The sequence below is a fragment of the Mauremys mutica genome, chromosome 16, assembly GCF_020497125.1.
Source record: "Mauremys mutica isolate MM-2020 ecotype Southern chromosome 16, ASM2049712v1, whole genome shotgun sequence".
NCBI lineage: Eukaryota > Metazoa > Chordata > Testudines > Geoemydidae > Mauremys > Mauremys mutica.
In genome coordinates, this window is record NC_059087.1 from 8,444,536 (window position 1) to 8,459,420 (window position 14,885).

The following is a 14,885-nucleotide window of genomic DNA, read 5'->3' on the forward strand; positions in this document are numbered from 1 at the left end:
GAATTGTAGGCAGTTTAAGCTAATAGACCTCAATTGTACACATTCTAGCCTGGTCCCATGTACCTTGTAATAAACTGGCCTGGAATTCTGCAGCAAGACTGGAAATAGCATGGCAGCTTTGGGTGATCACATGGAAGTGAATGCATTAATGAGGGAATCAAGTAACACAATAGTACAGCTTTCCTTATTTATATACACCATTTATGCCCGTCAAATATCCCCATACTGTATGGTCTTGTGTTGAAATGCAATAGCATTGCAGATATTGGCCATGGTATGCTGGAGGCCTTGGCTGAAGGAAAGGGAATGTTTGGGGAATTTGGCAGCTGGTAAGGGGTGGAAGGTGGATTGGGACCATGGGGGGAAATGTTCTAGATGTATTCTATTGCTAAAATTCAATGTGAACGATATTAACATTTAAGTGGCAATGATGAGGATTTGGTGTCAATATCCCATTGAAATGAATGGGAGAGCTAACATCTGTGAGCTGTTTCAGGCTCAAGGCAGATATTCTGTATCAGCTCCCTTAACTAAGGACGAGATGGAGATGGAGATGGTGGTGGTGAACTGGTCAGTTCCACAGATGCAGGTTATTCGAGGCTTTGAGACTGCCCATCTACTTCCTGCGTGGGCTGATTGCAACCACTCACTCTGTTGTTCTGAACACTGCATTGTCTCCCCATTCCTTACTGGATCCACTTCAGATGGCCTGGAGTCTATCTTTAGTGGTCCAGACCTCTCCCTGAGGAGCTGCCCTCTTTCATGTAACTCACTGTGGAGATGCCAACTTTCCTCGGGAATGCTGAAGCTGTCAGTTTTCTCAATAGCTATCCCTCCTGTGCAGAGCTAGCCTATAAAACTCAGAACCTGAGTAGATCTTACCACCTTTCCTTCCCCCCTGACCCGCTCACCTAAGTTGCTATCCTAATAGTAGCATGCCTCTATTGAATTAGAAATGTTCATGAAATACTTCCTTCAAGTAACAGGAAGGCATGGTGGAGTACACAGACCTTTGTGGCAGAGTTGTACTTTAATTTTGTTAGCACCAGCTGCTGATGTGGTGGCTGTGTTACAAATAGAATAAGACTATTTTTGGATGTGTTGGCCCAATAGACTTTTTCATACTTGATAGAATCTCAGATTAATTAGCCCTCAGACCCAGAAGGGTTATACAAGAAGCATCCCCAATGTTGGGGTGTAATAATGTTTTGAAGATGGCAAACCCTGCGTGACAATTCTCTGCAATGGATGGGTATCCCATATAGACAAATCTTTCCAAGTTAGGCATCTTTGATATTGCTTTACTAACATTCTGTTACTAGTGAACACATTTGAAAATGACACTTCTGGTTTTCCACCTTCTGTGCAGCCATGTTAACCGGCATTCTTTGTTACTAAGTATAGATATACTACATACATCAACTGACCTATATTCTGCCTACTGCTAGCATATAAAAGGGAATCAAAGGAGATCATAGAATTCACTTCCCTTTTGAAAGGGAATAAGATTATATTCTTGGGTCTTTTAATTTTTCCTACTATTTGCATGTCTAATCAGCCTCATATCTAATGCTGTTAAAATAGCTGTTGTCTTTCTAGATGTAGATGTTAGTACAAACCTCAGAGATACTAATTATCTCCCCTACACACCTACCTTCCATCTGTTTGACCTAAATGCATTTAGTAATGGATTGCAGCTAGATAGGAAAGTTAATTCTCTTATCTGTTCTGTATATGCAGCTCATTTAGTGTCTGCTTTTTAAAATCAGTGATTATTTCCCCAAAACTAGAATTCTCTCAATTGTTAGTGTTTTCATTCCCATTCAGTACCTATGAGGAGTCAGTGTTGAATGTGCTATAGCTCAAGAATATATTTATTGCCTTTGAAAGGTTCCAGTACTAACTGAAGTCCTATATGTCCACTGAGCAGGATGAACATATGTAGTAACAGTGTTAATTGTCTGCTACAACTTGCTTTACTTTTGACCTGAAGGATCACCCCTAGCCATGACAGTTCTATATCCATGGTCTAGCCAATTCTTGGCTTGTGAGTCTACCACTAAAGGCGTCAGTTACTCCCAGTTATAGTAGTCTCGATGGTAGGCATTAGGCTGCTGAACAGAGGACATCAAACTAATTTAATACAAACCACAAGACAGCCACCACCTGGGCAACTTCCAGTTTGCTTCAGCTTCTGGGTTGCTTTAAGATATGGATATTTCTGGTGTCAGATCACTGCACAACAAAACACACTTTAAATTTAAATGCAAATGTATTTTTCTGTCTTGGTAATTAGTTTTATGAACACTTTTTTTGTAGATAGTGTACCTCTAGCAAAATGTCAGCAAGATCATTCTAGCCTTTGAGAATCCCCTAGCCCAAGCAGTGAGATGTGAGTGGAAAAACTAATATTCTTTCTTCCGTAGGCTGTCTTGGTATGGTTCTTCGAAAGACTGAATATCGCATATTAAAAAAAGTTTTATTCCATACCCCGTCTGCCTGGATATGTCTAGGGGAAGTCTGCCATCCTTTACAAGAGGAGAAAACAACATTTATTCCTTAATACAAACACTGTAAGAAATGTTATTTAAAAAAAGCAAAATCTGGAAGTATTATACAAATACATGTTCTTGAGATGTGGCCTGTTCTCTACAGTGAAACTGATGCTTTTCCTTCAAATGCTTCTTTATATGCTGCAACTTCTGGAGCAGAAGTGGCTAAATTCTCATTCATATTCGTTTTCCATATTTAAAAGAGAACCTAGAGCAAAAAGAGGAGGGGGGGGTGGAAGTGTCTTACAAAAAAGAGAGGCTACAACCACCAGCTGAGCCTGTCCTGCTAACACACTGGGCTGCTCTCAGGAGCTATCAGCACAGGGCTTGAGCAGGCTCCCGCTGCATCTAGCCACTTGAATCCCATCACAAACAGACTTTGGGGGATAGTCAGGACGCTATACAATGTGGAGATTCTTAGTGTACTCAGAGGGGAGGCAATGGCCTCCGACAGCTTAGGAGAGCTTAATAATTAGCTCTGAAAGGCTGGCAATTTTTGGACCAAGAAGGCGAAATCCAAGACCATAAATAAATACCATGCAATTTCATGTGTCACCGGGCTGAGACCGTAACTGAAGGCTTGTTTGTGTAGCAAGGATTACTTGGAAAGTCTTTGGCCTCATAGGGTGCTTTTCACAGGCACGGGGCAAAATCATTTCTCCCTTTGCTGTTGTGCTAGTATGTGAAGCAACCAGCACTGTCCAGTGAATGGCTTATACGGCTGGTATGCAGGAGAACTGGGTTCGCTCCCTGTGTCATGCTGTGACCTCAGGCAAGTCACTTCATCTGTGCCTCAGTTTCCTTCTCTCTAAAATTCTGATGCCCACCTTTATAAACCACTTTTGAGTTCTACACCTAAAAGGTGCTATAGAAGTGTTACGTTTTTACTGTTATTTTGATGCAGTGTATCAGGGGTGCTGCACTGATATAAAGTGGTCTGAGACGTAGTTTCCTCTAGGAATATGAAACAGGGAGACCTGAAAGCTGGGCCATGTCATTTAAGTGGTAATTTCCCTCTAATTTTGCAAGAAGTATTCAAGGATTTGACCTGGGACCATTCTTAAGAAACACTTTCCTCCTACAGGCACTGGTACTAGTTAAAGAGATTGTGACCGATGCCTTTTAGTTAACACTGTTTACACAAAGCATTCATCCTGTCTGTGTCTAATTCAGACTATCCCTGTCATGAGATTAACTTGCATAAAAGTTAGCTGCTTCAGTTATTATTTTTACCATCTTATCAGAGAGGAGCTATGCCAAGCTGCAATTTGAACCAGTCAGCCTCAGACACCAAAGCAGAAGCACTCGCAGTTGAGCTGTAAGATCATTGTCACTATTTCTAATGCTTGTGCCATCTTTCCAGGCCTCCTGTCACTAGTGTCCATTGCAATATGTGTTACAAAAAGAGTTAACTGTCCTTGTTATCAATGGAAGGTATTGTCTTTCAGTAGTCTGGAAACACTACAATGTAAGAATCTGGATATTACTGTAGCCCCTTGATACCTTACTGTGCTAGGTTTTGTACAAATACATAGTAAAAGATAGTTCCTGCACTGAAGAGCTTACAGCCTAAATAGACAAGACAAACAAAAGGTGGGAAAGGAAGTAGAAGCACAGAAAGGTGAAGTGATTTGCCCAAGGTCCAAATGCAGGTCAGTAGCAGAGCTGGAAATAGAACCCAGGCTGCTGAACTCCCCAGGCAGTTCACTATCCACCAGCCCACACTGCATCTCAGTGGTAGACTTCTGATGCTACCAAATTCTGGTTGGCTTCAGGAGGAGGTTTGCCAGCTTCAGGATTCTAACAACAGCCCTTAATTTTTATAATGGGGAAGGGGGGTGTTTGTGAGGGGAGAACAAGTATCCAATCAAGTCAGCCCAGCACTATAAAGTGCTGCAAGAGAAGTGACAATACTTACAGACGCTTTATGATTGTTTTCTCTTCATTAGATTTGCTTGAGCCAGAACTGCAGACAGTGGATTCCTTTTCCATTGGCCCAGCCTGGTCCTCCCTCTGTGAAATGATGCCACTAGCAAATGAGGGAGATGGGAATTTTGTTTTTAATCTGTGCTACACCTCTCCCCCCACACCTTCATTGTGCATATTGAAGCCTTTCTTAATTCTGGCAGCATGTGGCATCTGAGCACATGATGTCAAAATACCCTGCTAACGTTTGCAGCACTGTCACGTTTGCTGGCTGTGGTGTCTTTGCACCTTTCCTTTGTGTGTAGGAATGTTGTACTAGTTTTAGTTTGTGAAAAAATGCTACTAGGAACTGTTCTGTGCTGGTCTGTAAATCTAGGGCATGCACAATGCAGCCAATATTACGTCTTTATTAATGTAGGCCCCGATTCAGAAAGCTCTTAACTTGTGCTCATGTCCCACTGAAGTCAAGTTGTGTATAAGTGTTTTCCTGAATAGGAGCTCAAATTTCTCTGGACACAGCTAACCTGGACTAATGCTAATAGTGAATCACTCTTAGTTTAATTGTGCACAGTAATTTAGCTTAGATGTAATGCAGTTATAATCGTGTCGGCCCCAGGATATTAGAGAGACAAGGTGGGTGAGGTAATATTTTTTATTGGACCAACTTCTGCTGGTGAGAGACACAAGCTTTCGAGCCACATGGAGCTCTTTCCCAGACCTGAAGATGAGCTCTGTGTGGCTTGAAAACTTGTCTCTTTCACCAACAGAAGTTGGTCCAGTGACAGATATTACCTCACACACCTCATCTCTCTAATTTAGTTTAGAATATTTTGATAAGAACCCCACTGATAATTGTTAGAAGCTTAAATAGCTACAGATGGAGTGTTATGTAATGATTTAATATTCAGTGAGAACTGATTTTAATCCTATGTTGCATTTGTAAAGCCCGTTCCATCCAAAGATCTCAAAGCACTACATTCCAAGCTTGGTTACACTGGTGCAGAGTCAGGTTATCTCCAGCACAGTCACTCAGATTTACAAAGGTGTAACAGCAGATTCTGGCCTGAATCAATGAAGGTCCACAAGACCCCTGTGAGGTAGATACGCGTCACCTTCCCCGTGTTACTGGAAATGTTCACTGCGCTATAGCTGCACCAGTGCAAACCCCTACTCTAAACAGGCTACAATTTGAACCAAGGCTACTTCCCCTACTTGGGACTGGGATAAGCTTCACCAGTGCAAGCCCTGACTACAAGCATTGCTGGCCTGTATTAGGGCTTTGTACGCCCAGGCAGAGGGTGCTTAGTTCTACACCTTTACAACTATCACTGCACTGACCTAGCCTGATTCTGCTTCTCTTGAGATCTGAGGGGATCAAAGCCCACAAGATGCAGATAAGCAATGCTGTTCAACGTGGGCATTGACACATACTCCTTCAAAAACACCCGAGACAAACTCACGTCTTTAATAAAACACTATCCAGCCACTAAAACATTCTCTGAGTCTTAAATTTAGGACGTGACGTTTTGTGCTATACACGTGCTATATAGCCATGTATATAGAAGTATACTCATGAAATTCTAAAACACAATTTTTATTTAAAAAGGTCCCATATTTATACTACTTTGTTTTATATCTGATGCCTTCAGTCGGGTTTTTCAGCACCCTGGGCACTTTGTTAGGAGGTTACCATGTAAATCAAATTATTATTTTTCCTCTGATTCACTTGGATTGAAATCCATTACTAACAATATGGGTTGGTAATTAGAGCCCCACAGCTCATGATCCACTTATGAATTAAACATTCACATGGTTAATTTGTAACTTGGATTCCAATGAGCTGTGTTAGGCAACTGGAGACTCAAGGGCCAATGGAGCCATTAATGTGTGACTGAGCTAACTTGTTGTCAACCAAGCTGGGGGAGTGGGTCCTTAAGTGCATTGCTGGCAGAACTGCTGTATGAGTGGGCAGGTCTGAAACTAGCTTCTCAGCTATAACTTGCATTATGCACGCCTGTTATGGAAGTGTACTCAGGATGGATTTATTATTATTTGTATTATGGTATCACGGGGGGCCTCAACTGAGACCAAGGCCCCATTGTGCCAGGCACTTTACAAAGGGCTTGTCTACACTACCCGCCAGTTCGGTGCCTGTCCCAAACAGCTTATGGTTTAATTAGTCATGCCAGACAAAGGGTGGGAGGTGAAAACAGAACCAAAGAGAGGTGATGTGATTTGCCCAAAATCACACAACAGATCAGTGGCAGTGCCAGGAACAGAATCCAGGTCATCTGAATCAGGGCCCACCCTAGACCAAATGGTGCCCCAGGCGAGGAGCATCTTCGGCGCCCCCCTTTTGTTAAACTTTTGAATATCTTATTTTTTGTTGCATTTTTAGCCCATTTCGCGACTTTGATGCATGATTTATCCCTGTCATATAAGACAATAAATGTGCATGCTAGGATCTGTAAATCTGTATTTATTCAGGCCATATATAAGCAAATATGGAATACCTGAGCCATGTTACTTCAAACATTCTATGTTCCCTTTTGTCACTAACAACAAAAATAGCACCCCGAGCCCAGTGCCCCCGCCCCCGACGCCTGGCACTCCAGGCAGTCACCTGGGTCACCTGCCCTGAACTGACTCCTTATCCCTGGGTGAGTTTTTTGTAGTATGTGCCTTACTCAGTCTTTAGCTGGGGGATCTAACAAAATATGCACTTTCATCCTGAACAATGCTAAAGTGCTTTACAGCTATACATACAGCATCACTGAAATGCACACATCTCTGAGATGAAGGGTGGTAAATAAACTAGCATGCATCAGTCTGCACAACAGGAGAAGGGAAATTTTAACTAAGGCCAGCACGGAAACCTCTTATGACAAGTGGCATAGGATACCTACATCCTGGTTTTCATCAAAATGCATGTGTGCAATTACTACGATTGCATGTGCGAATGAGGTACTTGCATTCACATGGCCAGCCAATCATACCTACACACTGGATTTGGGTGCCCAAATTCCTACTTTGCACACACAGTTGAAGTAACTGCCTGCGATGTTGATGTGTGCAATTACACGTGTTTTTAACTCACACAGAGCAGGCAGAACTTCAGTTTTAAGGTTGATTTATATAGAAAATTCCTTTTGAAACCCTACTCCCTGACCCCTCGCCGCCTGTCTGTTTAGCCTTACACTGTAAGCTTTTAGGGGCCAGGATGTCCCTTCTTTTTTATTAATAATAATATATATTGTGATGGGGTCAACCAAGAATAAGGTCCATTGTGCTAGGTGCTCTATAACCACAGAGCCCCAAAGAGTTTACAGTCTTGTATACCTGGACACTGCCTAGCACACTGTGGATGCTACAGCAAACATATAACAACACTAATCTCCCCTGAAATGATTCCCACATAATAAACAGGTGTTATAAACAGGGGTTCTTTGCTGACTGGATGACCTAGTGATCTACCTCTTATAGCACTGTAGCTCCTCTTGTGCAATAAGGAGTTGTGCTTTCAGATGGTTACGTTCCTGCAGCACATCTCTCAACTCCTGCAACGTGAACCGTGGACGATTTGGATCTGTGAGATCTATTATCATTTTGTCTGGTCCAAGGCTCAGCTGTAGAACAAAGGGCAACAGTTTAAAAACCAAACAACGGTAAGGACGCTACATGCCCAGATAACCCCCGAGCAGCTGTCAGGCTGTACCTTAGACAAGGAATCAGCTTTATCAATCAATAGTCATTTCCATAATTTATAGACATTACAATCTTGATCTTTCATACCATGTAGATGCAAAATTATTATTTGTATTTCAGTAGCGCCTGCAGGCCCCACTGTGCCAGGCACTGTATGCACATAGTAAGACAGTCCCCACCCCAAAGAGAGTTTACCTCTAAACTTGCAAAGGAAGCACTGTTATCCCCATTGTCACAGACAGGAACTGAGGCCCAGAGAAATTAAGGGACTTGCCTGTGGTTGCAGAGAGAATTTGAGCAGAGCTGAGAACTGAACCTAGCTTTCCTGAGTCCCAGCTGAGCAACTAAACCACAAGGTCATTCCTCCTCTGATACACCTAATTTGCACAAACACAAGGATTTCACGTGTGTGCAAATGGCTAATTAGCTGCGTTTGTGTGAGCAATTGTATGTAAAAGACAGACATGCAATTGTACATCTACACTACATGAAAATCAGGGCCTGGATGTCTGAACTTCTCTCTTTCAGCATATTGTCTCTGTCCAGACAAAACCATGCCCTGTACCTAGAGTACTACAGGACATTGTACTGTAACACTGTAGGTTGTTGAGCCAGAGCCAGTCTCTGCTTGGGCAGCTGGATCAGGAACTTCAACAGGGATGAAAAGTAAAACTTCTCCAATAGGGCCTGTCCACACAATGGCTTGAATCATGCTAGCAAAAGTGTTTTCCAGTGTGTGCTGCTAGAATGGCCTCCCAGCGGAGCGGGATTTTTGATGTTGAGAATTCTGCTAGCCTCAAACTGCCTATGCTCATGAGGTTGCCCACAGCAGTTTCTCAACAGGCCAAATTGATGGAGATGCTCCGCCGAACATCACTAGCGTAAAGTGTGGTTAATAAAACCCCACACCGCCACAATACACAGATCAGTTCCTGAGGCTGCACCTGCCCTTTTACCTACCTGCTCTGCATTCCCTGGGGGACGCTCCTTTCTGAGTCCCTCCACCTCCTTTTTGAGATTGTCTCTTTCCATCTTCAGCTCCTCCACTGTCAGGTTACTCTCATTCACCAAAGCTTCCAGCATTTCCAGAATCCTCACGATCTTGAACTGCAACTGGGCAGCCCTGGTGGGCACCTCCCCCTGGGGCTCGCTGCTTATTTTCAGGATCTCCCTGCCCACCAGGTAGGAAATGTCATAGACATCCTCTGCTGTCAGCTGGAAGGGGCTCTTCTCAAAGGCGCTTTCAGGGCCAGGCTCCTCCTTCTCCTCTCCCTCCTCTTGGTGCTGATGATCCTGCATGGCAAGCCCCAGTGGACCGTCAGGAGAGAGCTGGTTCCAGACCTGCTGCTGCAGTTGTCGCCTGCTTCGGCTGCCACACTCAACAACTTCCTTCCTCCTCTTCTGTGAAACTTCTTAACCTGTGACCAAGTCCCCTCTGCCTCCAGGGGAAGCTCCTGGGGGCCAATCAGATAACCCGGCTGGGAGGCTGGGGTGGGGCTAAAAGGGTAACAATGTAGCCATGTGGGAAGTGAGGCCGGCACGGGACAGCTTCCCTTCTAGCTGCAGTGGCCTCTACTCTCATTCTTAGGCAGTGTCCAGGAGGAGACAGAGCTTGGCTGCAGGGTGATAGGCTGTGGGCGTGTGTTTCACTGCTGGTTGTGCAGACAAAACTACCCAGCAGACTCAGTCTCTGTCGCAAGAGGCTGGCCTGGGAGTGATCTGGGGTGGAGTAATGGGTGGGAGGCTTTTGCAGGCAGGCAGGAGAGATGCTGCGAGGGCAGCTGGAGACATTTCCCATTGCATTTTGCAGGAAGAACTATGACAAAGCAAGCCCTGGCCAGGGTGAAGCGTCTGCCCGCCCTGGGTAAAGTTTGCAGTTTCCATGGAGACGCCTCAGGAGGGGGAGGGACTCAAACACTCCTGGGTAGGGCCAGTTCCCCACCCACACGGGCCCCTTATCACAGAACCAGATATTCAGCTCAGTCTCCAAAAGCAGGGGCCAGAGCTGCCTTTGGGATTAAAAAGTCGCCCCCGCGGCTTTGCATTGTGCACCCTCTCCGGTCACTACAACTCGATTCGGATTTGAAGGTGGATTCCGCTCTCCGGATCCGTAGCTCTGCGGCATCTCCTCCCGTGCCACAGCTAAGCCAGGCGGGGTTTTGCGGTGCTGCTCGCACGCCCCGGCACTCCCCCCATGGCAACAACAACTGGCAGGGGAAGCGGCTCTGCTCCAGGGTCACTGCACAGCCCCTGTTGTCTTAGCCATTGCACAGGGCAGGGGAATAAAAAGCAGCCAGGCTTGTTGGTCTGCAGGGAAGGACTCTGGCCAGGAATCACTATCCTGGTTGGGGGTGGGTTACTGTGAATTGGAAAGGGTCTTAAAAACCCGGCAAGCTCTTGCAGCTCGCTGCCTCCCCGGAGCAAGGGACTCAGCTGCTGCAGCCTGCCCCCACAGCGGGGAGCGGGTGTCAGCAAGATGGGTGTCAGCAAGCAATCCTATCTGCAGCCCGCTTCCCTCCAGCGGGGAGTCAGCAAGGCAAACCCGTCTGCAGCCAGCCCCCCTCCCCCCCGGGGGTCAGCAAGGCAAACCCGTCTGCAGCCAGCCCCCCCCGGGGGTCAGCAAGGCAAACCCGTCTGCAGCCAGCCCCCCTCCCCCCCGGGGGTCAGCAAGGCAAACCCGTCTGCAGCCAGCCCCCCCCGGGGGTCAGCAAGGCAAACCCGTCTGCAGCCAGCCCCCCGGGGGTCAGCAAGGCAAACCCGTCTGCAGCCAGCCCCCCCCCTCCATCTTAGCAAGGAACATGCATCTGCAGCCCGCTCCCCTGCACCGGGGCGGGGAGGAGGGTAGGAAGACAAACGCATCCGCCTTCCCGCAGCGCCACGTTCCGCGGGCTTGGCGCGGCGCGTGCCCGGAGCGCGCGGCCCTCGCACACTTCCCGCCCCCGGCCGGCCGCGGAGCTGCGCTGTGCACAATTCTCCCCTCCCGTCCCCTCCCCGCGCGGGATTTTGCTACGTGGAGGCGCCTGCGGTGTTGCGCGCACGAATCGTCCCCTGGCGACGGGAAGCCGGCGCGGCCGCCGGTGGGCGGGGAGAAGCGCGGCGGAGGAGAGGCGGTGAGCGGGCGGGCGGTGCTCAGTGTCCCCAGGCCCGGCCCCTGCAGTAAGGGGGCGTCGGGGGGGGGGTTATATGGGGTGGGGCTGTTAGGGGAGGTTCAGCCCAAGAGCTGGGGGGGGGGGATGTGCTAGGCCTGAGCTGAGGTGGGGGGAGGGGTGTGCTGACTAATTTCGGGGACTCTGGCGGGAGGGGGGTTGAGCGTCCCCCGGGCTCTTGGCAGCGCGTGAGGCCCCGAGGGGGAAGCTAGGAAGGAGCCGAGCGGGCTGCTGGGTGGTGCGCGCTGCAGCGGGCACAGGGGCGGAGGCTGCAAAGCCCAGCTGGGGGCTGAGATGGGCTCCGAAGCACGTGGCCTGTGCCCCCCCTCCTCCCTCCCTCTGAGCGGCCTGTGGGAGGCATCCGGCCCCTTTCTACACTCGCTTAAAAACACCCACTACCAGAGCATCGGGAGGATGTTCCCCTAAAATACACCCAGGTAATGCAACACTTCCGCCCACACCAGGAAGCAAATGCTCCCCACCTCCATAGTGAGTAAGTCGCCTTCCACAGGGGACCGGAGCTTGGGGAAGTCTAGCTGAAAAGCGGATTCCAATGGAGTTTGTTTTAATTAATCTTATAAGGGATTCTTTGTCATTTCTGCAAAGTCTAATTTTTTTTTTAGCGAGGATGCAGGATGTCTAGGGTTTTCTGTGCCCCTCACGGCCTATCCAGGAGGCGTGCTAGCAGATAAATCTGTGCTAAGAACTGAACTCTGTGTCCTAGTTTTCCCATCTGTAAAATGGGAATCAGCTAGTGGTGGAGTCTTGTATGTTCATTCATGTTTGTAAAGTGCTTTGAGATCCTGGGATGGAAAGTGCTATAGGCAAATACCAAGTATCCTCATTAACTGCATCTTCCAATTCACCTGTAGTGGTGAATGTTTATACAGAATATTAGCAGTGATGCTGGAGTGTGTTTGATGTTTGTGTTCCCTCTAGAAAATGAACGAGTGGGCGCCCATAGCGAAAGAGTATGACCCCCTTAAAGCAGGGAGCATTGATGGCACAGATGAAGAGCCCCATGACCGTGCCATATGGAGGGCCATGTTGGCACGGTACGTACCCAATAAGGGGGTTACGGGAGATCCCCACCTCACTCTGTTTGTAGCAAGACTGAATTTACAAACCACAGAGGAGAAGCTGAAGGAAGCCTTTTCCAGGTATGGAGACATTAGGAAGATTCGTCTTGTTAGAGACTTGGTCACGGGTTTTTCCAAGGGCTATGCGTTTATAGAGTACAAAGAGGAACGGGCGCTCTTGAAAGCCCATAGAGATGCCAACAGGCTGGTTATTGACCAGCATGAGATATTTGTGGACTTCGAGCTGGAAAGGACCCTCAAAGGATGGATCCCTCGGAGACTTGGAGGTGGTTTTGGAGGCAAGAAGGAATCCGGGCAGCTGCGGTTTGGAGGGCGGGACAGGCCTTTCCGAAAGCCCATCAATTTGCCAACTATGAAAAGCGACTTCTATGGAGAGGGGCCAGTGGAGAAAAGAGAAAGGAGCTGGTCTCGTGAGGGAGCGAGGGACTGGAGAGCGAGGGACCGAGACCCCGAAAGGAACCGAGACAACAGATGGCTGGAAAGGGAGCGATCGTGGGCTTGGGGTGAAAGCAACCGGGAGAGAGAGCGGGATTCCAAAGAGGAAAGGAGCAGAGGAAGAGACAGGAAGGACAGAGAGAGAAAAGACAGGGAAAGAGACCGTAGCAGGGAGAGAGACTCTAAGAAGCAGAGAGATGATGACAAACATCGGTAGAAGAAAGTGTCTTTATTACAGATAAGCTTAACACCCATGAACTGTGGGGAAGTTTACAGCCAGACCCCTCCAAAAGGTACTGATTCAAACAACCCTGAATTGTGGTCAGGTTCTAATCCAGGCCTGGGCCCGCCTCTGGCTTAAGAAAGCTATAGGAACAGATTCAACCCGTGGCTTTGCTGCATGCTTCCAACCTGCAAGGAGGCCTGCTAATCTCCTGGAACTAGATCCTCAGCAGGTGTAAAGTTGGATAGAGCCACTGTCTTCAGCAAAGCTGCACCAGCCGAGCAGCTGACCCATTGTCTCTGGTTTATTGTCCTTCAGGTCATTTCTATGGTGGTTTTGCCAGAAAGAGGGGACAATGACTCCTGCAGTAACCTGTACCTGTGTTGAGTTGTGGATCTCTTATTTACAGAGCTTTTGTTCTCTGTCTCATGTATTATGTGGTATCTGCCCTTTCTTTGGTTTGATTCCCCACCCCCACCTTCTTAAATGTAAAATGTTCTTTGTGTGCAAACAAATCTTCCTGTGGGTGTATTCTAACCATGTGGTGACTGTCTCCTTTCTTTCCGGAGGTCAGGACTGTAGCAGGATTCCTTAACATGGTTCAATTATACAGGCAAGGCCAACATCTCTTATAAACAGGAGAGAGCCCCAGTTCTGTTATGACATGATCCCCCTTACTCAGTAGTTTACCTCTATAGATGGGCCCTGATACTGCGTTAGATTCAGCATAGCCCTCCCCAGCTCATGCAGCTTGGAGCTGAGAGAACTGCAGCGGCATTGGTATCATAGTCCCAGCCTTCCAGATATTGACAGGCGTCCTACAGGAAAAAGAGGAGAGCCAGAACTGGGCATTCACAGCAAAAGTGTTAGAAGGCAGATCTTAGGACACAGCCAATTATTTTATTTGTTGCTCTTCAGAGGTTTTCTTTACGCAAAGTCTCACTAATGTGTTTTATAGAGCGGGGAGGAGGGGTAGCAGGATCTGGGAAATAACGAAAGCATTGGAAAGCACAGAGTATTGCATTTACTACCTCTGATGATCTCGGGCTCTATGTAGTTCCATTTCTAAGAACATTAAGGAACCAGTAATCACTGTTTGCTGTGGGTTCTCTATTATACTTTGCTTCAGGGAGACCCAATGGAATGTACAAGTTGTATGTACCTATGAAAATAAAAATGAAATGTTTAAAAAAATTTTAACCACATGATACTTGTTGGCATTCTGTAAGGAACACCAGACTTACAGATGTGCCTGTATTCACACCTAATTCAGTGGGATGTAAAATGAAATGTGTGCCCAGGCTTCTTGGCTATTCAGAGAATGGCTTCTTTGTATATGAGGGAGCCCGGTCCTTAAATATTTCCTATATATGCCATGTGCTCATATGACAGACTGATGAAGTCACCTATTGAAGAAATATCTGTAAAATCATCATCTTCGGCTTTTGCAAATGTTTCACACAATATAAAATGAATAGGAAATGATTCAGCTGCTTGAGAGAGATGGGGATAGACATAATGTTTAGAAATAGTGTTTTTGACTGGTATTGGGTGCAATGGAGAAATATGCCTTAGAAATCTTTCTTTTAATGGAGAGCTGCTTCCCTGCTTCATTCAATCCTTCCCTTTAACTAGCAGAACTTGTATGTTCTAGACATAGAGATACACAAGGGCAGATTGCAGGTCACATGACTTCTCAGGTTAATTTCCAGCAGCCGTTGCAGCTATAGCACATCTCAATGTAAAGTCTATGGAGAGCTCCCAATCAAAGCAAAGTGACCGGACTTTCATCTGTGTA

The 14,885-nt window shown here is 46.8% G+C and overlaps 2 protein-coding genes across 6 annotated transcripts; one reads left to right on the forward strand and one right to left on the reverse strand.

The window, feature by feature from the left end:
• Nucleotides 1–2,273: 2,273 nt before the first annotated feature.
• Nucleotides 2,274–10,734, reverse strand: RILPL2 (Rab interacting lysosomal protein like 2). Its single transcript, XM_044989463.1, has 4 exons — nucleotides 9,144–10,734; nucleotides 7,953–8,104; nucleotides 4,471–4,581; nucleotides 2,274–2,760 (listed from the first exon to the last, which is right to left on the reverse strand). Exons 1-4 carry the CDS (start codon nucleotides 9,480–9,482, stop codon nucleotides 2,730–2,732), a joined length of 633 nt encoding a protein of 210 aa, XP_044845398.1. The 5' UTR covers nucleotides 9,483–10,734; the 3' UTR covers nucleotides 2,274–2,729.
• A 406-nt stretch (nucleotides 10,735–11,140) lies between these two features.
• SNRNP35 (small nuclear ribonucleoprotein U11/U12 subunit 35) lies at nucleotides 11,141–14,342 on the forward strand. 5 transcript variants are annotated; one of them, XM_044990570.1, is made up of 2 exons: nucleotides 11,141–11,293; nucleotides 12,269–14,342. In XM_044990570.1, exon 2 carries the CDS (start codon nucleotides 12,272–12,274, stop codon nucleotides 13,079–13,081), a length of 810 nt encoding a protein of 269 aa, XP_044846505.1. In that variant the 5' UTR covers nucleotides 11,141–11,293; nucleotides 12,269–12,271; the 3' UTR covers nucleotides 13,082–14,342. The 5 variants fall into 5 exon arrangements, with proteins under 5 accessions (XP_044846505.1, XP_044846506.1, XP_044846507.1 ...); XM_044990571.1 differs by having other exon boundaries at nucleotides 11,192–11,339; XM_044990572.1 differs by lacking the exon at nucleotides 11,141–11,293 and adding an exon at nucleotides 11,502–11,766.
• Nucleotides 14,343–14,885: the final 543 nt, after the last annotated feature.